At 48.8% G+C, this 23,425-nt stretch overlaps 1 protein-coding gene across 4 annotated transcripts in view; it reads right to left on the reverse strand.

Annotated features, from left to right (window-relative positions):
• Positions 1-1,021: 1,021 nt before the first annotated feature.
• The window catches only part of IFT122 (intraflagellar transport 122), a 71,773-nt gene continuing 49,369 nt past the window's right edge, over positions 1,022-23,425 (reverse strand). For all 4 annotated transcript variants that reach the window (XM_077857751.1, XM_077857750.1, XM_077857749.1 and 1 more), the window contains 13 exons: positions 22,828-22,989; positions 18,547-18,713; positions 15,674-15,845; positions 14,099-14,201; positions 12,045-12,185; positions 10,758-10,852; positions 7,660-7,760; positions 5,588-5,753; positions 4,974-5,085; positions 4,208-4,333; positions 2,425-2,504; positions 1,925-2,089; positions 1,022-1,474 (listed from right to left, as the gene is read on the reverse strand). In XM_077857751.1, the coding sequence (XP_077713877.1) occupies positions 1,385-1,474; positions 1,925-2,089; positions 2,425-2,504; positions 4,208-4,333; positions 4,974-5,085; positions 5,588-5,753; positions 7,660-7,760; positions 10,758-10,852; positions 12,045-12,185; positions 14,099-14,201; positions 15,674-15,845; positions 18,547-18,713; positions 22,828-22,989 (1,680 nt within the window). In that variant the 3' untranslated portion in view covers positions 1,022-1,384. The remainder of the gene's footprint in view (positions 1,475-1,924; positions 2,090-2,424; positions 2,505-4,207; positions 4,334-4,973; positions 5,086-5,587; positions 5,754-7,659; positions 7,761-10,757; positions 10,853-12,044; positions 12,186-14,098; positions 14,202-15,673; positions 15,846-18,546; positions 18,714-22,827; positions 22,990-23,425) is intronic.

The raw sequence follows: 23,425 nt of genomic DNA on the forward strand, positions 1-23,425 counted from the left end.
ATTAGACACTCAACGGAGGAGTTCTGTTGGCACAACTGTCTGGCTCTCTTTATTTTCTTCCATCATCTCCAAAGAGAAATGCAGAGGGAGGCAGGGGGGAAGGAGTAAGGTAGGGGGCCAGCTTCAGCACACAAAGCCTGGTGGCATCTGCAGCCACTCCCTTCTCTAGGCCTCAGTCTTCATTCCTCACAATGGGGACATTTGTCCTGCTCTGCCCACTTCACAGATGAACTGTAAAGTATCAATATCTAATCACCAGCGCAGTTTTCCTAGCTGACAACCCAATTCTCTTTCCCCTGCTGTCAGGACTTTGCATAAAGCTCTGAATCGTTGCCATCTCTGGGACAGGTAGAGTGGAGGGCAAAGGGAGCAGGAGCTTCTACCAAGGGCTGGGTGAGCCCCTGGGCTCCAGTACCTCCACCCAACCCCAGGGCTACAGAATGGAAATCATAATCCTTCCATCACAAAGATGGTGTGAGAACTGAGACAACATATGAAACTCGGCTGGCACAGAGAAGGTCCCAATAAATGTCAACTCTCCCTCCCCAGCTTCCCAGCTTCCCACCCTTGCCCTTGAGCTGCTGAATCCGACATTGTTGATGCTCAGGGACAGGGACCTTAGCAGAACCTCAAACAGGTTCACTGGCTTCAGGAGCTGGAGGGCAGGGCAAAGTGCAGTGGGGTGGAGCCTTTGTGGGGCTAGGGGAATAAAGTGAAGGGGAGGCAGGTGCTGGCCCTAGCCAGGAAGCAGAGGGTGGGCTCCAGAACCTCAGAAAGGTCCTCTTTGCCATCTTCTGTGGAGCCAGGAACCTTATTTTCTGGTAAAGATGGAGCCCCACTAAACCAGAATAAATAAATACCCGTTCCCCTACCCATTCCCATATTGCCATTTCGATTAGATTAAATTTTAAGAGCAGGCAAACGTAATGTTCCTCTCAGATCAAATTAGAAACAGGTGCACTTTTGCATAAGGAAATTAAGTTGCAGACAATATGAAGATTTGCTAAAATGCAGACACTGATGAAAATAAGTAGCCCTTTTATTTGTAATTATTGAGGCAATCTGTTCGCAAAGTGTACATGTTAATGGTCTGACAGATCTGTGGACTCCAGCAGGCTGCCACAAACAACTCAGAGCCTTTCTGAAAGTAACAGATTTTTTTTTCTTAGAAAATATATGTACATTCTCTTCGCCATCTCCTGGTGCTATTTACAAGGCACGAAATGCCATAAATAGGAATTCTGTGGTTACACGAGGCCCCTCCCTAAAATACACACTTGATCTGGGCAGAAGACACATTCTGACAGTTTAACTCTTTCTTCCTTTGACAGCCCAGCCAAATGTGAGGTGGCCCTGATGGGAGCAGTGGTCCTGAGGGGGCCGGTCATGGGCTGGGGTCATCGATGCGCCTCCGACAGTAGGGGCAGCAGGTGTGCTGAAGCACCAGGAGCTCGTAGTCCTCTGAGTGGAACATCTAAGGAGAAATGGTCATGATCCAGGGCTAAGCCCTGAGCCTGGCAGGGCCTGCTGCCCTTCCAAGGACACTTGACAGTGAGTCAGGGCTAGAAACACCAGATCCAGAACACCTTTGTCTGAGGACTCAAAGGGAGGGGCATGAGGGTCTGGAGTCTGAGGCCCCTTTTTTCTGAATGAAATTCAAAGGTGTATCAGTCTTGCCTGGCTCTCCCAAATGAAGGACCAGGGGCAAGCCCACTCCAGTGTATGGAACACAAGTGAAAGGAGGGAGGGCCTAAGGATGGCTGAGTCTCTTCCCAACTTGGAGCCTTGCCCTTGGCCTTGGGATCACTGTGCTATTCTCAGATGCCAGGTGTCCCCAAGGGGACACCCCAAGGGGACACCTGGGAAATGGAAAAGCAGCAAGAAGAAGAAATTGGTAACCACATGTGAGCTGTAGGCACAGTACCTGGAAGCAGGAGGGGCACATGGTGATGGAAGCATCAGGCAGGAGCGAGCGGAAGTACTGCCACTGCAGGGGCGGGGGCCAGCGCTTGATGAGGACATCCCTTCGGCTCATGGAGCGCAGCACTGACCGGCTCACCACCACAGGCACAAACTCTGAGCCGCCTTGCTGCAGGGTGAGCAGGTGGGAAGAAGAGGGCACCGGTGCTCTCACACAGCCAGGGTGACATGTTAAATGGGTCATGATCCCAGAATCTTTGGGACAACCAGGGAGGATCCAAGAGATTTCCCCTACTGAGTACCTTCATGGAACCCTGCCAGGTCATGTAGCTCCTCTAGCCATCTCTAGTGATAGGGAACCTATCACCTCAACTCTCCTGGCAGCACTGACAGGGAACAAGTCAGCTTCTGCTAAGAAGTGTATATAGGAGAAGGGACCTCCAACACCCCTCCCAACAGGTCTCACATGCCTCCACAGCCCATCACTCAGAGAGGCACCCTCACCTCAAAGCTTAACTTTGCTGTGAATGGGTCATCATCTCCCATGGAGTCCATGGTCTCGTCCAGCCTCAGAGTCTGGGAATCTGGAAGGGTCTGGTCAAGGACAGAACCTGAAGCTGAGTGGGAAACAGGCTCCACTCTCCACCCAATGCAAGATTCACAGGAGCTCTACAAGGGCCTGGTGTGTTTCTCCATGACTGTCTGTGGAACAGGTTTCTAGATGGAGGAATGGAAGGAATGCAGGCCAGGCCCGGGAGGGGACAGCCCTGGTCACACAGAGGCTGGGACCAGGACCCAGTGCACAGGTAGGAAAGGGGCTACGATAGGACCTTTGCTGCCCCACATAGACCAGGACATGGCCCATGTAGGCCTGATCAGAAGCACCAAGTGAGCAGAGGCTATAAGATTGCTATGGGTGGGATTAGAAATAATGGGTTAGCTGGAAACCATGGCCAGCAAACTTGGCAATTTCTGGAGAAACACTTAGCAATCACCAGGTGGTTCTGTAGGCAACTGAGATGGACTCAAAGGTTCTATTTCATGGAGAAGGTGGTAAGAGATCCTGCAAATCCGGCCAGCCAGACCAGGCTGAAGGTACCTAAGGAACTGTCCCCTCTGCCAGACAGTGGCAGAAGAGCTGATGTGAGGCCAGGGCAGGGGTTGCTCCCACAAGGAAGGGCCTCAAGGGAATGGAGGCTGCTGGTGCCATATCAGGTATGAGACATGGTCCCACCGGGCAGCAACAACCCAAAGCATCTGAGAGCTGTGCAGAGGGCTGGTAGGCTGATAGGATTCCTGTCTCCCTTCTTCGGGAGGTAACTCCCTGGCTTTTCCTTTTTCCTCTGCTCCTCAAAATGTGGCCCATGGACCAGCAGCATTGACATTACCTGGAAGCTTATGGAAACTCAGGCTCCCAGTCCACCCAGACCTGCTGATCCAGCTACTGTATGCCAGCAAGGTCCACAGGGGCAGAGTGTGCACAGTCACATGTAGAAGCCCCCCTCTCTTGTGTCTAGCTAGGACACTGAACACGGTCTTAGCCAGAGGGATAAGCTGAGGTGTGGCCTTTGGCCCAAGCTATCCCAGTGAGGATGTGCCCTGAGGTTTTTCGCTGTCATGCTAGGAGTATCAGCCCTTTCCAAGGATTTTAATGTTGATAGGATGCAGGGTTGGTACCGTTGGTGGAATGGGGTGGGTGCTGCCAAGAGTGAAGCCACCCACAGGACAGCAGAGCCAAGAGGACAGGAGATAGCCTCCCACCAGTGCCAAATGAGCACCTGGATCCAGCTGAGTGTCCATCTATGGCTAGGCTTCCTTACACTCTTTTGTTTGCTCAACCTGATGTGGTTTCTGTCTCTTGTACAGACATAAAAGAGACCTAATTGGAAAAGCTGATAGAGACATCATATGTTGTGTTGGTTGCTCATCAACTGTGTATGGCCAGAAGCACAGACAGTACCTTTTAGGAGACAGGGTAGGTGGGAGGCCCTCCTGGAAATGAGGCAAAGGTGAATATCAAGACACCATCTCCTCCTCCACAAGCCTCTTCTGGGCCTGTGGATATGTACTGTTCCCTCCAGTATCTCTGCACATTGGCCAGCTCTCAGCCCATTCCCAGCCCCTGTCCCTGCCACCATGTGGGCCTCTCCAATCACTCGGCAGTGGCCTGCCACGCCCTTGCCTCCACCGGCCCAGCTATCCCCCCATGCCCTCCTGCCTCCCATCTTATACCCAGGCCTTGTGCTTGGCTGACACACACAGGAGTCTAGCCCAGCATCCAGGATACTGTTGCTCGTGATCTCTTGCCATTTGTTCTCACGCTTATGTCTTGGTGCCTCCAGGTCAATGAGGGAGACAGCTTCTTCATCAGTGATCCCCTCTTCCAGGTAGAATTCAACCAGGTGCAGCACCTCTAGAGGGCACAGGGCATGGGGAGGGGCCATGGAGTGGCTGTCTCAGGGGGAGCTAGGGGCTGGGATGCTCTCACCAGGTAGCACGAGGGGTGGTGGGAGGATCAGAGTTCCTTCCCCACCCAGTAGCAAGCTTCTCTGTAAGCAAGGAGACACAGCATGGCCGCCTCCTTTTGCTCACCACATGTCTGGAGGAAGCAGGCATGTATGCGTGTATGCATGTGTACGTGTGTACATGAGAACCAATGGCCTTTAGCCCTTCTCTTCCCCATAATAGCTGGATGGGCTCCTCTCCAAGGGAGGAGGAACAGCCTCTGCCCAGCTACCTGGAAGGGGCTTCTGATCCTTTGTCAACATAGAAGGAACCAGGACATAAGAGCTCATCTTAGCCTCTCAGACCAAATGCCTGACCAGTGGCACCTGGAGCATTTGTGTTATGCAAAGCCCCATGCCAGGTTCTGAGGGGTAGGTGCTTCAAGTCTGGGCAGCCCTGGATCCTAGTTCTGGGAACCCTTAGTGACTGAGTGTCTGGTGGGGTGGGTGTCACACTGTCCCTAATTTACAAATGAGGACACGTGTGGCCAATCAACAGTGGAGAGAGTACAGCCATCCATGGCTGCTCCATCTGCATGCCAGACTCACCATAGGAAGAGGCAGAGAAGACGAATGGCTGGCGGCAATTGATGCAAACATTGCCCAGGTTGTTCAGCAACGGGTTGTTGGTGGAGCAGCGGTAGCACAAGGGCACCAGCTCCTACAAAAGCACAAGAACCACAACTGCATGAGGATCAAACCCAGAGTGAGGACATGCTTCCCGCTCTGATTTCAGTCCCCTGGGGCCTGGTTGCCAAGAAAAAAGGCCACCTGTGTGGGCTAAGGCAGGGGCTCATAGGACAAGGTGAAGGCAGAGTGACCTGGGCATGGAGGAGCAGAGGGAGGTCAAGGGCAGAGCAGTGCGGGCTGGACTGTAGCCAATTCAGAGCCTCAGAGGAGGACTAGGCAGCAAGAAAGGGGAGGGTTCTGTGGCCCACAGGGACCAGGGACTGTGGCTGGAGCACAGCAGGCTGAGTAGAGAACAGAGGAAGCAGAGAGGAAAAAGCAGGAGTTAGCAAACCAGGGCTTGGGAAGGGGAGGAGGGTGCAGAACTCTGAGAGCATGGTAGCTATCTTTCAAACAGAACCCAGTCCAGGAAAGAAAGCATCAGGAGATGTCCAAGAAGAAAGGAAGCCTCCTGCCTGAGAAAGCTGTGCCCTCACCTCACTGTCATGGAAGGGCTTGGAACGGATGGTCAGGCTACCCAGCTCAATGGACTTCTGGAACCTGGCGGGGATCTGCAGGCCCTGCAGCTTGTCATAGGCATGCCGAGCCAGCTTGTAGGCACCCAGGGCTTTGCTTTGCTTGGCGAGAGTGAAGAGCGTGTTCCTGCAGATGACAAGGTTAAGGACAGCAGAGGCCACACTGGGCCCAAGAGCTGGCACTGATTACCCTCAGAGTGAGCCCTATACTGGAATGCAGCTTATTCTAGTGCCAAGAGGGCATGGGCAGGGCCTGAGGAGTGCTTTGCTCATTTGTGGGATGTAAGTGTACTTCTCAGATATCACGGCACAGGGATTTTTCCAGAGATAAAAACAGTGCAGTTTCCATTAATATTTTAAATTTGCTTAGGTTCTGCTGATGGCTCATCTTGTACCCTGACTAGGCCAAAATGACTCTTCCCACCTAGGCCAGCCTGCCAGCCAGGTCCTAGGATGCCTAGCACCAAATGCCATCCTGCTCTAGCCTCGCCAGGTGGGGCTGGTCCCAGATTGCCTGTGGAGCTCACTCGGAACCAGCTCACAGAGACCATGGGGTATAGAGCACTTCTTTCTGCCCACACTTCACCAGGAGTCACAGTGATTTCTGAGTGACAGGCCTCCCCTACTCTCTGAGACTCTCCTCTGAGCTCCTCAATCTCAGGCCACAAGCCTTTGCACTTGGTCCCAGGTCATCTAAATGTTAGCTGTGCCCAGGCCAAGCCTGACCTCTCTTCCTGGCCCTGCTTGTGAACTCTCTGCCCCACTTCTCCGTGGCAAGCCCCAAGTACCATGCCTCCTTCCAAGTCTCCTTCCCCCTGATGCTCCTGTTCCCCACAACCCCAGTGTGGCTCCTTCCACTCCAGAAATTACATGGTGGTAAGTTTCCTTGTCTGTGTCTCCACTATCATTCCTCAAAGTCAGGTACCATGTTGGGATCCATTTCCAGGTCCCCAGTGAACAGTATAAGGTACAGCTTAGGGCAGGGGTTCAATCAAACTCTGTTGACTTGGGACACCTGGGTGGCTCAGTGGTTGAGTGTCTGCCTTCGGCTCAGGGCGTGATTCCGGGATCGAGTCCCATAGTGGGCTTGCATGGAGCCTGCTTCTCCTCCCTCCGCCTGTGTCTCTGCTTTTCTTTGTGTGTCTCTCATAAACAAACAAACAAACAAACAAAAAAACCTCTGTTGACTTGAACAGAATTTGCTGGAAAGGTTGGGGACAGGTTCCAAGGCTCTGGCAGATGTGGCCTTGGCCACTCCTCTGCAAAGGTCTGGGTCAATGAAGGCACCATTCGATTCCTCTGAAATGTAAATGATGGGTCTGGAACCCTTTAAAGAAGCCATTTCTTTAAAGTGGTACTGATCCATCCACAACCTCTCCAGCCTGGCTCCAATTTCTCCTGTACACAGTATTTACTTCACTTCTATGCCTTCCCATGTGCTGGGTACTCCCCTGGAACATCTACTCTACTATCTTCCCTGGTAGTCTTATAGGATAGGCATCAGCTTCTCTAGGCAGCCTTCCCTGATCATGGGCCCAGCCTTGACTACATTCCACCCTTGATCATAGCACATATCCCACTGAACTAAGCCCTGACACTTGTTACCTCCTCTACTAGATGGCAGCTTTTTCACATACCACCAATGTCTGAGGTACAGCAGGTGCTCCATCTTCTGGGCTGAACAAATGCCCCCCACCCAGGGAAATGCCCAAGAGTCCAAGTGCTTCCTATATTTGTTATACCCTCATTTATGGGTTCCAGGAGGGCTTGGGCAGTGTGCTGCTTAGAGACCCACTACTGGGCCAAGTCCAGAGAGCCCTGAAAACTAATCTTCTCTTGGCACTGGCCCCTTAGCCTTCCTGGCTGAGCTGCTTCTACATCAAAACAGTAGCAGCAGGACAAACTCTCTTTCTTCCCTGAGGGCTACGGGAGAGAGGGAAGGTTCTGCCAGTAAAGTGATCTGGAAAGAACTTCACAGGGGCCATTAGACAAGAGGGGTGGGACAGAGGATGGGGGGTTGAGAGAAAGGATACACTTTAGAGATGCCCAGGGGGGTGTCTTTGGTTAGGCTGTGCAGGAGGAATCTGGAGATGTTGAAGAGGGTTTCAGGAAGATGGAAACTGAAGGGCTCCTCCTGCAGTGAAAAAGCAAACAAGGATTGAATTCCTCAACTAAGCAGCTGCTAGACCAGGCCAAAAGGCAAATACCAATAATTCTGAAATATTCAATAAAAGAGCAGTCTCCCTTAATGAGCAGCTATTATGTGCTGGGCACTTTACAGCTGCTGTCTCATGTGGTCTTTTTTTTTTTTTTTTTTTAAGATTTTATTTATTTATTCACGAGAGACAGAGTCTCGAGAAACAGAGACATAGGCAGAGGGAGAAGCAGGCTCCATGCAGGGAGCTCGATGCAGGACTTAATCCTAGGACTCCAAGATCATGACCTGAGCCAAAGGCAGACACTCAACCACAGAGGCACCCAGGTGTCCCTTGTGTGGTCTTTAACACAATACTGTGAGGATGCATTTTCATCTTCACTGTACTGATAAGAAAACTGAGGCCCATAGAGATGACTTACCCAAGTCACACAGAAAAGAGCTGAAGGAGGATTCAAACCCAGGTCTGATTCCAAAGCCTAAGAATGCCTCTCTCCCAAGTTGCACTGCCTCTGGGGTTAGTTATGATTCCATTTCCCTGAGCTCAAGTTGTCTCCAATTAGGTCTGAGAAAGAGGACCTTTTATGTAATTTAGGACATGACCAGACCTAAGCATGTCATTAAATTGAGGCAGTTAACTCTTTAGAGCCTGAAATCATGTGCTTCTTCTCAGCTCTCCAGCAACAGCCTGGCTGTCCAATGCCCACCAAATGTGCACATGTGCTGGAGCTCCTCAACTGCTTATCCTCGCACTCCTAGAACCTGGCACGGGCCCTAGCAGACCAGGCACTCACACACACAAATGGGTCTTCTGTACCTAGAGGCTGCCAGAAGTTCAGCACAGTAGACCGACCACATGGAATTTTCTACCAGGAGGGGGTCCGTAATAGGTTAAGAATACCATTTTGAAGGGATCTGGCACATTGTCTACAAACTAAGACTACTTTAGATGACAAGATGAAAGCAAGCCAGCTCCCACCCCCCCCTCGAGCACTTACATGGTAATAAACTGACATTTCCTGAAGGGTCTTACTAAGCCGTACTTGTCACTGTGCCAACAGGACTTAGGCCCTAATTGGCCTAAATTTGTGAGAACTTACTTTATATTACTACTTGGATTTGGAGCCCAGTATTCTCTCTTTAGCTCTCATTTAAATTTCTAGAGCCTCTGTTAGTTCCAAGAACCCAGGAAAACCTGAGACTGCATCCTTTTCTGGGTGAGAGCCAGGGAGAAGCTTGCCTTTGGTGTGGAAGCTAAGAAACATCCCAGGAAGAACAGAATTGGTGGGCGGGGGAGGGGGGTCCTCAGGATTAGTACCTCTCCTCTGGGAAAGAAGCCATTACCTCAGGAGAGGACTGATGCTTCCCTTTCCAGTCTGCTCTGACTCAGAGCTGCTCTCTTGGGCCCTAATGCACCTGATAGAAATGAGGGGCCCTGAAAAGACTATAGGGAAGATGAGGTCCTTTGAAACCACACCATGGTGTAGGGAAGAGATGAGATGAAGGACTGACAGCAGGTCCAGGTAGAGCCTAGCAGAGTCTTTCTTGCCAGACTTTCTTCAGAGACAAAGAACATGCTCAGTGCTCAGCAGAACTGCGAAATGCTCAGCCTGCTGCGGGGGGGGGGGGGGGGGGGCGGGGGGGGGGGACGACACAGTGGTCGGAAGCCTCCACACAGGGCTGACACTCACCTGTGTCAGGCTCTCTTCCAAGTGCTCTTCCAATATTGACTCATTTAATCCTCAGAAGCCCATCAAGTAGGTACTATTATAACCCCCACTTTATAGAGAAGAAAGCTGAAGCATAGAGGCAAGTAAACAATTTGCCAAGGTCACACAGTGCAGCTGGGGAGTGAGGCCAGTGGTTTGCCTTCTCCAATTTAAAGGATGTGGGCGATCAGAAGCTAAGAGCACAGGCTCCGGAGCCAGCCTGTCTGGGTTCTAGTACTGGTTCCCACTTACTAGCTATAGGATCTCTGTGTTTAGTGCCTCTGTTTCCTAATCTGTAAAATGAGGATGACAGTACTTATCTCACAGCATGATTGAAAGGATTAAATAAATTGATATAATAAAGCCTTCAGCACATTGCCTGGTAAATAATAAGTGCTCAAGGGATGCCAGGGTGGCTCAGTCAGTTAAGCATCTGCCTTTGGCTCAGGTCATGATCCCAGAATCCTGGGGTGGAGCCCCACATCAGCTCCCTCCTCTCACTCTACCCCTACCCCTGCTCATGTGCACATGCACTCTCCCTCAGATATATAAAATCTTTAAAAAATAAAACTGTAAATGCTCAATAAAGGTTGGTTATTGGTATTATCCTCCTAGCTTAGCACAGGATAAGCACACCCTGTAGGCGCTTAATCAACATTTGTTGAGTGATTAAAGATAATGCGAATTGAGGAGGCTGATAATAACCTATCACTTGTTCCTCATTGTCAGGAGATAGATTTAAAATGGTTTAATCAAAAGAATCAGGGAGTAACTAAAAAGAACTATTTGGGTCTCTGGAGATCAAGCTGACCCTCCTTTTATAAAGAAAGAAACAGAGAGAAAATAAATTGCTCAAGGGCACCTAGCAATTTAGTGGCAGGGCCAAGGAGACCTTAGACCTTTGGTTAGAGCCAGGCTTTTACCCATCTAGAGTGGAACATCCACCCCTGAAGATTTTAGAGATAATCCTTTGTCTGGCTAACCCAGAGTCAGCCTGAGTTTTATAAATGTAAAGCAGGCAATTAGAAAAGCTGACTCTAGCTCTGGCTTGCCAATTTAAAAGCCCACATCTTGCAACAGGTCAAAAAGGTAGCTGAGGAAAATCAAAGTCCCAAACTTTGTCTCCCAGGAGCAGACCAGAATTTATTGGAAAGTCATCCTGTTGGCCATTTCCATCCAGAGGTCTGCGGCTCTGTAAGACGTGCCCAAGGCCCCTAGCTCAGTAGGCAGCACCCCCCACCAGGTCCCTGTCTCCTGGCCATCTTACCGTGTACCGCTGAATGGCATGGTAACCGTGGTACAGCTCAGCCAAGTGCTGGAAGTGGCGGAACTTGTCAAGCATCATGTCCTTCTGGGCAGGGTCTGAGGAGTGCAGCGGGAGCAGGGAGGGCAGGAGGGGGAAGATATGTCAAGTCATGTCTATAAGGAAAGGCAAGCCAATGGCAACATTGCCAGTGTCAGCTCTCCCCCAATTATCAGACCTGTGCCAAGAAAAGTGACAAGAGATGCAGTGATGGGAAAGGTGCTGTTGAGGAGCTAGGACCACCCCAAGACAGAGAAAGTCTCAGCTGGGCAGAGCATGTGGCCATGGAAAGTCTGAGAATGTTTCTCACAGGTTATCCCAGATCTGACACTACAGCCTACCAGGTCATTCCACTGGAGAGCGCCAGCTGCAGCATGACGATAGTGATCACTAGCCCCCGGACATACCAGAGGAGCCTGGCGTAGAGGGTGAGCAGATGTCTTCATCTCACCTCTAGCCTCTTCCCTCTGAGCTATGCCTTATCCAAAGCACAGACCACTGGCCGGAACAGAAACATCCCACCTTACACCTGGACCCAACAGTTTCTAAACTGTAACCACAGCTTCTGTGAGGCTACAGCAGCCTTATAAAGAAAGCAGGATAGAGAAAATTAAAAAAAAAAAAAAAAAAAAAAAAAAAAGAAAGCAGGATAGGATTACCCCCACGCCACAAAAGGGGATATAAAGCTTAGGAAGAAATTGTGACTTATTACAAGTCACCTAGCTGCCTCCAATCCTAGTGTTTCTCCCACTCTGGCATGCTGGCCTTGGTCCAGTGAAGAACATTTTCCTGTCCCCTCTGCTTCCAGAACTCTCTCAGTGCATCATGGGAAGTCTCAAGAAAGCAACATTAAAACTGTTTTCCTGCCTGGGATGAGTGAGAATCTGGAGTGTGTTATTGTAAAGTGATCTCTTTTTCATCTCTCCATTTAATTAAAATTTTTTTAAAGTGCTCACCTGGGTCCAGTTATAGACTCCCAGGTAGCAAGGGAGAGATATGTTCTGAATTAGCAACACAGGCCAGGACCTCCCAACCATAACCCCAGGACGGCCCTCATACCATCATTAAACTTATGGGCAAACTGGAAAAAGATGACACACCAGATTACGCCACTGCAAGACAGGGTTACGGACAATACACCCAATAAACAAGCCCAGGGCTTTAATTAAAACGTCCCGGCTCTTTCGATGTTTATCTTGCTGCCAGAGCAGGGCTTGGGGAAAACAAGCAGCCTGGCTGATGTTTACTTACCTTGAGCTATATCAAGGCACTGCATGGATAGCATCCAGTAATAATAGGCAGCATCATTAAATCTGCTCTCTACCACGGCATTGTGTGTGAGCTGCTCCAGCACCCTGACCGCTTCTCGCTGCCGCCCGGCCTTGTGGAATGCTGAAGGGGCACAAAAACACACACAATTGTGGGAGTGGGATGAAATTCTGCAGGGCTTGAAAGGGGCTGCTGTAGAAGTAGGACACTCATTGGGAGCATCTGCAGCACTTCGTTGCTGGGATGCGCCTCTCAGGCCGAAGGCTATAAATAACTGAGGCTACATCCTGAAAAAAGTACAGTGAGCTTTATTCCTTTCTGGCTGGGAAAAGGCAACTGACTTCGGAAAAGCATGGCAGAAAGAAAAACCTAGGGGCCAAATTGCAGGGTGAAGTCTGAGGATGGCCCTACCGCCCGTTACTCATGAGGTTTTACCCTCATCCCGTTCTAGGACAAAGCTTTGTGACATCTGGGGTGACACGAGTAGCACTCGACACTTTAACATTTTTGGTGGTTTACAAAGTGTTTTTGTTGCTGATTCCACTTTGGATGGTCACAATAGACTTATGAAGGTGGAGGCAAAGTGGCATACTCAAGGTCACAGAACCTAGTCCAACTCAAGTCCTCCATCAGTTTTCAACTGTGTGCTTTTTAATGACAACCTTGAAAAACATGGCTCAGTTCTAGCAACCAAACATTTGTGAAAACATGCAAAAAAAATCTCTGAATAATTCCTATATCCATTTAACATAAATTTTCTGAATCTTCACTACGTGGCCAAACCCATACGATGTTAGGGGCTGCCAGGGAAGCACTTCTAGCTGTGACATTTGCCCACATGTGGGCACTTAGATGATCCAAATCCTCTGCTTTAGAGAAGGAAAAGATCTGGCCTTTGTTCCAATCTCATCTCCAATCTCTTGTCTGAGTACCAAGTTACTATGGCGATGGATTCTTGGAAGGGCAGACACAGACAGATGGATAGGTTGATGTGTTTTGCCCAAACATGCACATACTTCAGCAACTGGGTGCTCTGGAAATGCTAAAGCAGAAGAGAACATGCTGTCTTTCAATGGGGGCTTTTAGCTGAGGAGCTCCAACAGGGAGACATTTGTTCCGCAATGTGTCCGGAGGTGGCAACTGTTACCATATAGAAGTGTAAATGAGATGCTATGGAATACGACACACCCACCTTCAATTAGAAGACTTCCTAAGGAGGCAGCAAGACCTAGTCACAGGAATCACGTTTCCAGGCAGACAGAGCCTGGTCCAACCCTGGCTCTGCTACTCTCTCTGGCTTTGTGACTTTGCAGGGCACAGTCAGCCTCTGTGTCTCTGCAGGGCTGCTGGCTAGGTTGAGGATTATGTAGTTAAGTGCCAGGTGCTGCCTGACACAGAGAAGGTAGTCACATTTTAAAATTATTATTACCAGTTAAAGCTCTATGCTTCCTTTCCCTCCTATCTCAGATATTGCCATACTTGGGGTGCAGTCCATTTTACCAGTGGAAATGCCAAAGAACAGAGGACACTGCATTTATCTGAGCCAAGTTACTATTTGCAGTAGAGGAAAGTGGCAGGTGAGACCATGCTTGACACTCTGTGGGAGTCCTCATATTTTGTCCCCACCCCAGCCTGGCTCAAATTCCCTCTCTGCCACTTCCTTGCTGTGGGATTTGCAAATCCCTTTACCTCCTCCAATCTCAGCTTTCCCATCTAGAAAACAGTTCTGACATCATAGAGCTACTGTGAGGATTAAGTAAGAAGCTACATTTGAGGGCACAGTGCTTTGCTCAGGGAAGAGACAGGACCTGCCTGAGGTCTAAGGGTAAGTGAGTGATGGACCCCGGTGTGTCCAACTCCAAAGCCCATGTTCTTTCCACTGCTCCCCAGTCTTTCATCAGGAAACACGTCTCATCCCCGGGATGAAGTCATCCATCTTCAGACCTATGATGGGAGGGGCTTGGCAGCCTTCCTGAAATATAAGTCTTGGCAGTACCTTCTCCTCCTTCTGCAAGGTGCTAGTCTGTGTGGCCTACCTTTCTGGGCTTCCTCAAAACGATCATTCTCTGCTAGCCACTGTGCATAGGGCACATAGATGTCATCCTTAAACTCGGGATGCTTCTCGCCCAAAGCAAAGGCCTGGAGGAAGGAGCAAATGCAGTCTTAATAAAGCAGCCCCCACAGCCCCCATGATAACATGGCACTTGGCTGAATCCATTAGGGATGTGTCATATTTTGCCAGCCTGACAACTCAGAGGGAGAGAGTGCCTCCCCCTACCACCACCCCCAGAAACGCAAAAACAAATCAGCTCTTTGAAAACAAAAGGCAATTAACAGCAATATGCAAGCGACTGGATTCAATAACAACACAGTCTGTTTCTGGACCACAGAAGCAGCACAGAATCGGAAACATTTTATTTTGAGGGTTTGCGTGGGCTCCTGTAGCGCTGCAAACAGATTTCTTTTAATTGCAGATGACACCTAAGGAAACAGAATTGACATTATCATCATCACTGCTTATTAGCTGTCAAAGATGACTGTGGACTTGGTGCTGAATGGGACCCAGTGACTGCTTTATCTAAATCCCAGAACCACCTGTCAGGCCAGGAGAACTGGAAATGAGTCATGGGGGACAGTATGTGACAACAGGGAGAAAGTTTGCCTGATGCACAGTGAGGACTGAGTGTTTCTAAGATGCTCTAATTTATGCTACTTGAGAAATCTCCCAATAAATTTATCTTGAGAAGCCATTATTGCCTCCGTCCTTTGCCCCACTTTTTCTCATCAGTAACTTTGTCGCCTCACCAAATGGAGCCACTCAGAGGGCAGACAAGAGTCAGACAGCTTTACTCAGAAAAGATCTTGCTATGGCTCTATAAACTAGACCTCAGTGGGTGGTGTGTGGGTGGGGTGGAGTGGGGACCGTGGGTGCAGCCCCTCATCCTCTCAGGAATGAATTTCAGTCCAGGGCACAGGTAGCCAGTGACCTGGAGGGTAGGAGTCAAGCCATGGAGTGGGCAGCTCATTGGCTACTTCGGCCAGCCTGGCCTTAGCCATCTTTCCCTTCAGGCCTGGCTAATTCTTCCCATCCACCCTTCACACCAGAGGAGTCCAGGTTAGGGGAAAGGGGGAGAAGGAGTTGCCTGTGAAATGGCTCTGGTAGCCTGCACTTGAGGAGTATGGGTGGCATTTTCTGTCAAATGGCACCCAGCAGATTTTGAATGCTACACAGGTGTGTCTCCATGTCAGAGATTCATCAGCCTGTGGTGCTGGTCAAAAGCAGCTCAGACCAACAGCAGGCACCGGGCTGTCCTATTAACTCTCACATCCCTGGTGTCTATCACAGGGCTCCCCTGAAGCCAGCAGTGCATAGAGATTTTCTGAATGAATGAATGAATGAATGAATGAACAAACGAATAAATGGAGAGCTAATATTGAAAGGGCCTGTAAGACACTCTGGTTCAAAGAATTTGAGGGTAGGCTCCTGATTACCAGGCCAATGTTCATTCCCATGATGAAGGCAACTGCCCTCCAACCAAACCACAAAAAGCCCCTTGTGGTCCAGGGCTCAAGTGGGGCTCCCTTGCCCAGGAGGCATGCTATACCCTCACCTCATCCCAGCGCTGGGTTTCCACATGCAGCTGAACCAAGGACTTCAGGTCACCAATCTTCAAGTAGGTTTCAGCAGCATAGCCAGGGTTATCCAGCTTTTTAAAGTAGTAAGCACACATCAGCAGGGGCTCCCGCTCGGCCTTGTCCAGTTTACGGGCAATGTCGATTAACCTGGAGGTGAAAGCACAGGGAGGAGATGGATTCCTGTAATAGGAACCTAATGAAAGAAAGCAGGTCTTCTTGGGTCTTCTTGAGGGCAGGCTCCATGTTGATTCATGTCGATGTCCCTAATGCTCGATATAGGGCCATGCCCCTGGTGCTTGACAGGTGGCTATTAAATGAGTAAATATATAATCCAGAAAACACTGCCCAGTGACCAGGAGAAGTCCCCCGCTAAAGGACACTGTCTCCCTGACTTTGTGTGCCTTTCACAGAGTCACTATCTACCCAGGAATGTCTGGGGAGAGAAATGAACAGCTACGATCACCTACTGGTCCAAGCACAGTGCCATGAGCTTTCACATGTGTGATCTCACTGAATCCTCATTGCCCTGACAGGTACTATTCTTTTCCTTCTACAGATGAGAAGACTATATAGGCTAGGTAGAAGGTGAAACGGCTGCTCAAGACTTTGCAGCCAGGAAGTGGCAGAGGCAGAATGCTTTTTACACACCATTTCAGGAATTCTCACGGGAAAGTAGAGGCAGAAGCAGGAGAGTCCTTCAGCCACCAGGACTTCAGAGGAAGAAGCATGTGTGGAACCTGCGCTGAGTTCTGGAAATCTTGGCTGTGCCTCTCCTGCCAGCCAAGGTGCTACCCACGGGTGAAGGGCCCCAGGGACCACTGGGGCTCACCACTTCTTCCCAGGGGTAACTGGCCTTCCCACTATTTATGGAGACCTGGGGGGTGGATGAAACATGCTTGTTCCCTCTGGTCAGGCTAAGGTTTAGAGTAAAACCAGCTCTCTACCCAGCTTGCTCTTTGTGAGAAGAGAAGGGGAAGCAGCTGTAACAGATCCCTGTCTCAGACACAGGCAAGCTCGGGGAGGCCTGTCAATCTGTACTTAGAATAATAATGGCATCTAAAAATAACATTTCTCAGCAGAGAAAGAACGCATTTTTAGGGAAAGGTGGCACAGCCAACCCTTTAGAGCCCCCCAACCCCACCCATCAAACCGAATGTCCCTGGAGAAGAGGCACCTTTTACAACCAGACCTGGAAAAAGGAGGGAACATACTTAAATATCTCTTTCCTGAACTAGTTAGGCATCTCCAGAGTAACCTGATACATGTCAGTTGCAAATGAAAGTGACATGAAAAACCAGAGGGGAGAGCAGGGCCACAAATCTGCTTGGCTCTCTTCTGTACCACTCCTTTTGTGAAAAGAATAAACTGGTGGGGGAGGGCAAGATCTATGCCTCTACCTTTAAGAAACTTTATTCTTCCACCAGGGAAAGATGGGGTGGTAGGTCACATATGTATGGGGTGTATGTGAGGAGCATACACACTAACTACATGGTGGGGGCTCAGGGAGGTAACTTAGTCATTAACCAACCTCTCCTTACTCAGGTCCTGCCTAGGCCACCACTACCTATGGACCACAGTGTGGCTTCCAGAATAACCAACAGCCTTTGGGGCTCAGACTGAGCCCCCTCAGGAGCTGCTCCCTCACCTATTCTTTACTAGCTGTGGCAGTATGCCCCTGTACGTGTACATGTACACACACACATATATACACATGTGAATATGAAGTCTATCCTCCTTGCCTATGGGAGGAGAAAGCCCTCCCTCTGGAGGTCTGGTGCTCTAGGAGTCTCAAAATTCTCTCTCTAGGCAGCCCCACTACCTGCCTGCCCCTCTTCTGTTCTCTATCTTGGTGAAAGAACAGCTTTCAACTCCCTTGCCCAGCCAGCTCTGACACCTGCACCCAGCTGGGTCCTGTCAGTTGTGGCTCTTCCATGTCTCTTTCTTTCCTTCAGCCACATGTCCCCCTGGTGCACTGACTGGCCATTTACTTGGCCTCCCTCCCTCTCCTTTTCCCTCCTTCTACATCTACTACCTGTGTGAGCTTGCGGCAGCACAGCACCGACCAGGGTCCTTACCCCTATTGACAAATCTCAAGGCCTCCACGTGGCACCCAAGGCACTCCCAGGGTGGCTATCCCAGTTCCCCCTGTCTGGAGCCACCCTCCTGCCCCTACACCTGTATTCCATCCCCAGCCAACTCCTGGTTTGTGCTGTTCCTTTGGCCTCATGCCCTTCTCCTTCCTACCCTACCTCTTAAAATTTAAGGCCCTTCACTTTACAAAGACCACATCCTAGAAGATGATGTCCACAGTTCCTCCCGTGAGAATTCATGTCTCCTTCCCTGGTGTGCTTAGAACTGTTCTTGTTTTTTAGTTACTACCATTACACATGCTAGGGGCACTAAAATCAGTCAGGTCAGTCTGAAGCTCCGTTAAATGGTTTCTCAGCTATTCTGCCTCCTGTGATCACTTGGTCCTTGAGCCTTGGTTTCCTCATTTGGAAGCTGGGCATGGAAACATCACAGCTTAGGGTGTTGGGGAGCATCAAATACCTGCAAGATATAGCAGTGCCTGGCTCCTAGGAAAGGCTCAGTGAATGGCAGTTCTAATGCCTGGGTGTCTCCCCCTACTCTTCTTCCATCCCCCGACCCTTTCCCCAGGGACTCACTAAGCTCCTCAAAGGCAGTGATTGCTTTGTTCAATCTCTGTGTCTCCCAAAAACCTAGTCACTATAACATTTGGATTATATATTTAGAAAAATACTGTATTTTCCCTTGTCAGTCAAAACCAAGAGATGACATGACATGACATGCTGCCAAATGCTTCTTGGGGCAGGAGCTGAAAACCCACATGTCAACCCAACCATGGTCACCGGTGATCTCTATGGCCTTGACGTGCTCTCCCGCTGAGATGTACATCTCCACGGCGGCTTTAGGCTCGTTGATATTTCTAGCCCAGTCAGCCTGTTTGGTGATTAGCATCTTTGTTTCTTTGGGGTCTCCAGATCCAAGGAAATCCTGAGGAAGCACAACAAACAAAAACACTCCGGATTAGAACTTCCTGCTGCCAGCATTACGTCAGGCTGCTGAAAGCTGGAGCAAGGAAGGGCTCTGTTTGGCTGAAGTAGGCAATCAGGATGCAGGCACGAGCCCATCCCTTCATGGCTGATTGGGGGGCAATCCCAGGTGTCAGGGAGGAGTGCTCATAGACCCCACAGGTGTTCCTCAGGGGTATGGGGACAGTGTCAAGGACTATGGCCCTGAACATTTCCTGTCCTTCCCACTAACAGACATTTGTTCTTCAGCTAAACAATACTTTCCGGACTCTTTGGAGTACTGTACACAAACTCTGCAGTGTTGAGGTTTTATGATCAGGTTACTTTCTCTCTCTCTCTCTCTCTCTCTCTCTCTCATATAGAGTTGGATATATGTGTGACTATTCCCATATAGTGACTCTATAACCTGGTTGCCTAATTTCAAATATCCAGACCTACAATCTTCATTCAGATAATAGGGACAATACCACATGCCTCATAGTGAGGCTAAGCACATGGCCCCATAAACCTAAACAGACAAAATGATGTACAGAGTTCTGGGGGAACCCCTCTGTGCCCCCTCTTCAACTACGCTAGAACTACTTTTCACATCTGTTTTCTGATTCTCCTGCCTGAATTTAGGGCATCATCCCATTGGCTTCTCCCCCCAGTTATGTGCCTAGAGCAGATAAGAAGCACAAGTATTCTTGGTTAGTTACTTTTCAACTGGATGATATCAAACCCTGTTATGATTATCAGATCTGTAGGGGTAGGGGCAGCAGGAGGCATGGGGTGGGGGGAGTGAGGGGAAAGGCCTAGAGAGAATCTGGAAGGAAGAGATGTCCTTCAACCACAACATGTGGCCTCTGAAAGGTCTATGCCTGGTTTTCCTGGGTTTGCCCTGGAATGTGTAAGAAACAGCCTCAAAAAATCACCTCTTTTTAGGATACAGTTAGCCCAAATATATACATGGGAGTTTGCCATAGTTGAGGCAGCTTTGGTGCTGGTATTTTTAAAGGTAGGGCTTTTCAAAAAGGGAAATTGAGAGTGCTTAGAGCCCAGATCTGCATTACTAGTAAGAAGTGGTTTGTCTCAGGAATAATGTACCCTGCAGAGAGTGCACTGTGTCAACCTCACAAAGTATAAAAAAAAGCATTCCTTTCCCCATGATTAGCACTCATTTGTCAAGAAAGTACAGTCAATGTATGCTAAAAACCCACTTGAACAATTAGCTCTCTCTCTTTTTTTTCCATTTGCTTTCAGGGTAATTGTGTAGTCCCTAAAATAATATATTAGATTGGCCTAAAACAACAGGAGGAAAGGGCATCATTTACCCTGATGCTGGGGAACCAATAAAAGGCCTATCTTGCTGGCCTCTAGTCTCTCTGGAGTTCACACAGGGGAAGAAGCTAGGAAAGCATTCACTGACAATCTGAAGATGCCTAGTTTGGGCCATTAAAGATATAGCCTTTACTCTTGGCAGCTACTGTAATACATACTGGTTATGCCAGTGCAAAGCTCGAAACTATGCTAACCCATTTAACCTGGTTGGTTAAATGAGGTTAGCAGCTGGAGAAAACAGGCACCATAAGAGTACAGAAATGTCCTTCAAAGTGAGTGCTCCAGGGACTCAGGGTGACTAGTGAGGGTCAGAGGCCATGAGTGAGCCATAAATTTGGGTCATCAACAAGGAGACCAACCAAACATATAGCTCACAGGTTTGGAGGAGCCACCTCCAGCCCAACAGCCCAACTCAGAGAGCTCTGACTTAATTGAAGCTGAGTCTAAATGATTCCTTAATTGAAGCTGAGTCTAAACGATTCCTTCGAGGCTCAGCAAACTGGGTTTTCAGAGGTTCTTTGGTCCCATGAAGCTAATTTACATGTTATCTAGGGCCATGGCAAAGACTGTGTCCTAGAGTGGACAGAAAGAGGCCGTGCTGAGTGATGAATGAGACTAAACAGTGTTCTCATGCCTGGTGATTTTGATAAGGACATACTACATAAGAGTTAAGAGCATTATAATTCCCTTTATCACCATATAAACATGTCACTTATCCGGAAAGCATACAATTTATTTGTACGTGGGAATGTAATTTAAAAATTTTCTGAAAACCAGATTGAATCTTGGGAAGCAATTTTCAAGTAAACAAAAACATGCCATGTTAATAAGCACTGTATTTCCCCAACCCCCCAACATAATTTATATGTACACATTTCCTCAAAGTCAGACTATTGGGGGTGGGGGGTTGAAACAGAACCAACTTACTTGGAATTTCGATCAAAAACTAAAACCAAAACAACCCCCAGAATATTTACCTTCATAGAGGCAAACCAGATAGAGTGTGTAAGTGGGCTGCATTTCTGGATAGGAGACTGTGGGTGCATGAAGCCCACCTGAGGTGTGAGGAGGGGCCTCAGTGTAGGGAGAAGAGTGGGGCTGGCTGGGGAGAAGCCTGAAGAACAGCCACTCTGTGGTCACACTTAGCTCCTCTCATTTTCCCAACCTTTCTATAGTTTGGCCTTTGCAAAGGGCTTTCTCATATATTATTTTGTGCAATTCTCAGAAATGAGCTGAGCTGTAGCTATGGTACCCTATGAGAAGAAAATGGAAGCTCAACAAAGTGAAGAAGCTTTTCCTAGGTCACCCATGGGAAGGACCAGGACTCATAGCAGCTCTCCAAACATCAAGGTGAGCACCACCACTGCCTACTAGGTTTCAGAGGTTCTAGGAAAGGCTTCTGAAGAACAACTACAACCTGCTGTTCCTAATGCCTATATTCTACTCCTAGGGATTCAATCCTCTAGTTAAGGTTCTGTCCTCAGTTTAAATGTCATTATCTTCAGAAAAAGACATAATGATTTAGTTGTTCTCAGTATGAAGTTAGTGCTAAATAGTGTGTGTGTGTGTGTGTGTGTGTGTGTGTGTGTGTGTGTGGTGGGAGTGTAAGGAGAGGGTAAAAAAGTGGAAGAGGACAAAGTGGGGGAACCTCAAGCACTTGGATCTGGGGGATGGGGTGAAGGAACCATCAAAGTAAAGAGACAGGTTAGGACCCAGGTACTCATTCAGAGCAGAACCCCCTGGGCCACATCACAGTGACCAAGATGCAACCCTCACCTCCAGGATCTCACAGGTGTAAGATGAAAGAGCGTAGCCATCTTTGGAAACAAAAAAGGAGAAAAAAAATGGGGAACATTTTCCATCTTGAATTTGTGAGCTAGATAATTACCATTAATAGCCACTAATTGGTTGTGGCTGATGACTCACTTAATAACATTGTGAAGCTTATTCTGACAGTACCAGGAAAGGCAGGTTAACAAAGGCAACTCTGCGGAAGGAAGAACCTGGTTGCTCAATGCACCCAAGGCTCTTTTACCTCGTATTAGCTCCCCAGTGGGACTTGTTCTCACATAAACCATCAGGAGCCTGCTCTCGGAAGACCCCTGTCATGTACCCAGACCTGCTGGGGACTAACCTTTATAGAGGACCTGCAGATGCAAGAGGAAATCTCCATCACTCATACAGATGTACCTCTGGGTGACAGAAAGCACACTGTGCTAGTACCAGAGGGCAAGGACTCTGTTATGGTATTTCCAAGGCCCAGTGCAAAGCCCAGTATCAATCAGAGAGCAGATACTTAGGAAACCTTGGCTGAAGTGAACCATATTGTCCCATATGACAATGGTAGAATCAGCTTGTGCCTGAGGACGCTGATTCTCAGTGGCTTCTACAAAGAAAGGTTTGAGAGAATTTGTGGGAGAAAGATCTGAAGCCCTGGACCCTGAACACTTAATGAAGGGACATGCTGGTTCAGACTCAGTCTACAGACAGTCCATCCAGTCCACTCTGTCACTGACAAAGGTCTGAACTACCATACTCTTGTCCCTTTGATCTCAGCCTAAAAGGTCAGCTTTAGGTCAGCTTAAACCAGTGGCCATCGATGGTTTCTTTGTTTGCCAATTTGCCCAAACTCTTTCTAATAAGGCCATTGCTATTTTTCCATTTGTGTCACTTCTTGGGGTAAACATCTTAGGCAGCACAGTATCGGAACGCAGGTGGGTTCCATGAATCTTGGGCCCAGGATATGGCTGGATTACCTTGGCATACTCAAACATGCGGAGGTCAGTGTACATGTCGAGTGCGAGGTTCTCGTGCCCACTCCTCTTGTACAGTTTGGCGGCTTCATGGAACTTCCCCTGGTAGGAAAATACATCTGCCAGAAACAGGTCATTGTTGGTCTCTCCCCGCTTCTTCCTCTCCTGGAAAAATTAGAAGCACAGGAAATAGCCTCTGCAGCCATGGCAGGAAGCAGCCTTTACAAAGGTTAGATGTTGCTATTTCAAGTTAAGCCCCTGGGCCTTTCTACCGGAGCCTCCACTTGGCTCCTGGGCTGTTGTGTCTCTCACCTAGGTTTCTGGTGGGAATGCTTGATAACAAAAGCAGATTTGTTTCCCCAGATGAGTAAAGATCAAAAGTAATGCAAACTTTTGTTTGTTTAACAGAAATTCCTCAGAGTGCTTTCTTGTATATTCTTCCAAGGAAACAACTGTATAGTTAGGATGGTGTGTATTTTTTTTTAAAGACTTATTTATTTATTTGAGAGAGAGAGAGCATGCACACACACAAGTGAGGAGAGGCAGAAGAAGAGAGAGAATCTCAAGCAGACTGCCCACTGAGTGCAGAGCCAGACACAGG

This window comes from Canis aureus, chromosome 19 (assembly GCF_053574225.1).
Source record: "Canis aureus isolate CA01 chromosome 19, VMU_Caureus_v.1.0, whole genome shotgun sequence".
In the NCBI taxonomy this organism is placed as follows: domain Eukaryota; kingdom Metazoa; phylum Chordata; class Mammalia; order Carnivora; family Canidae; genus Canis; species Canis aureus.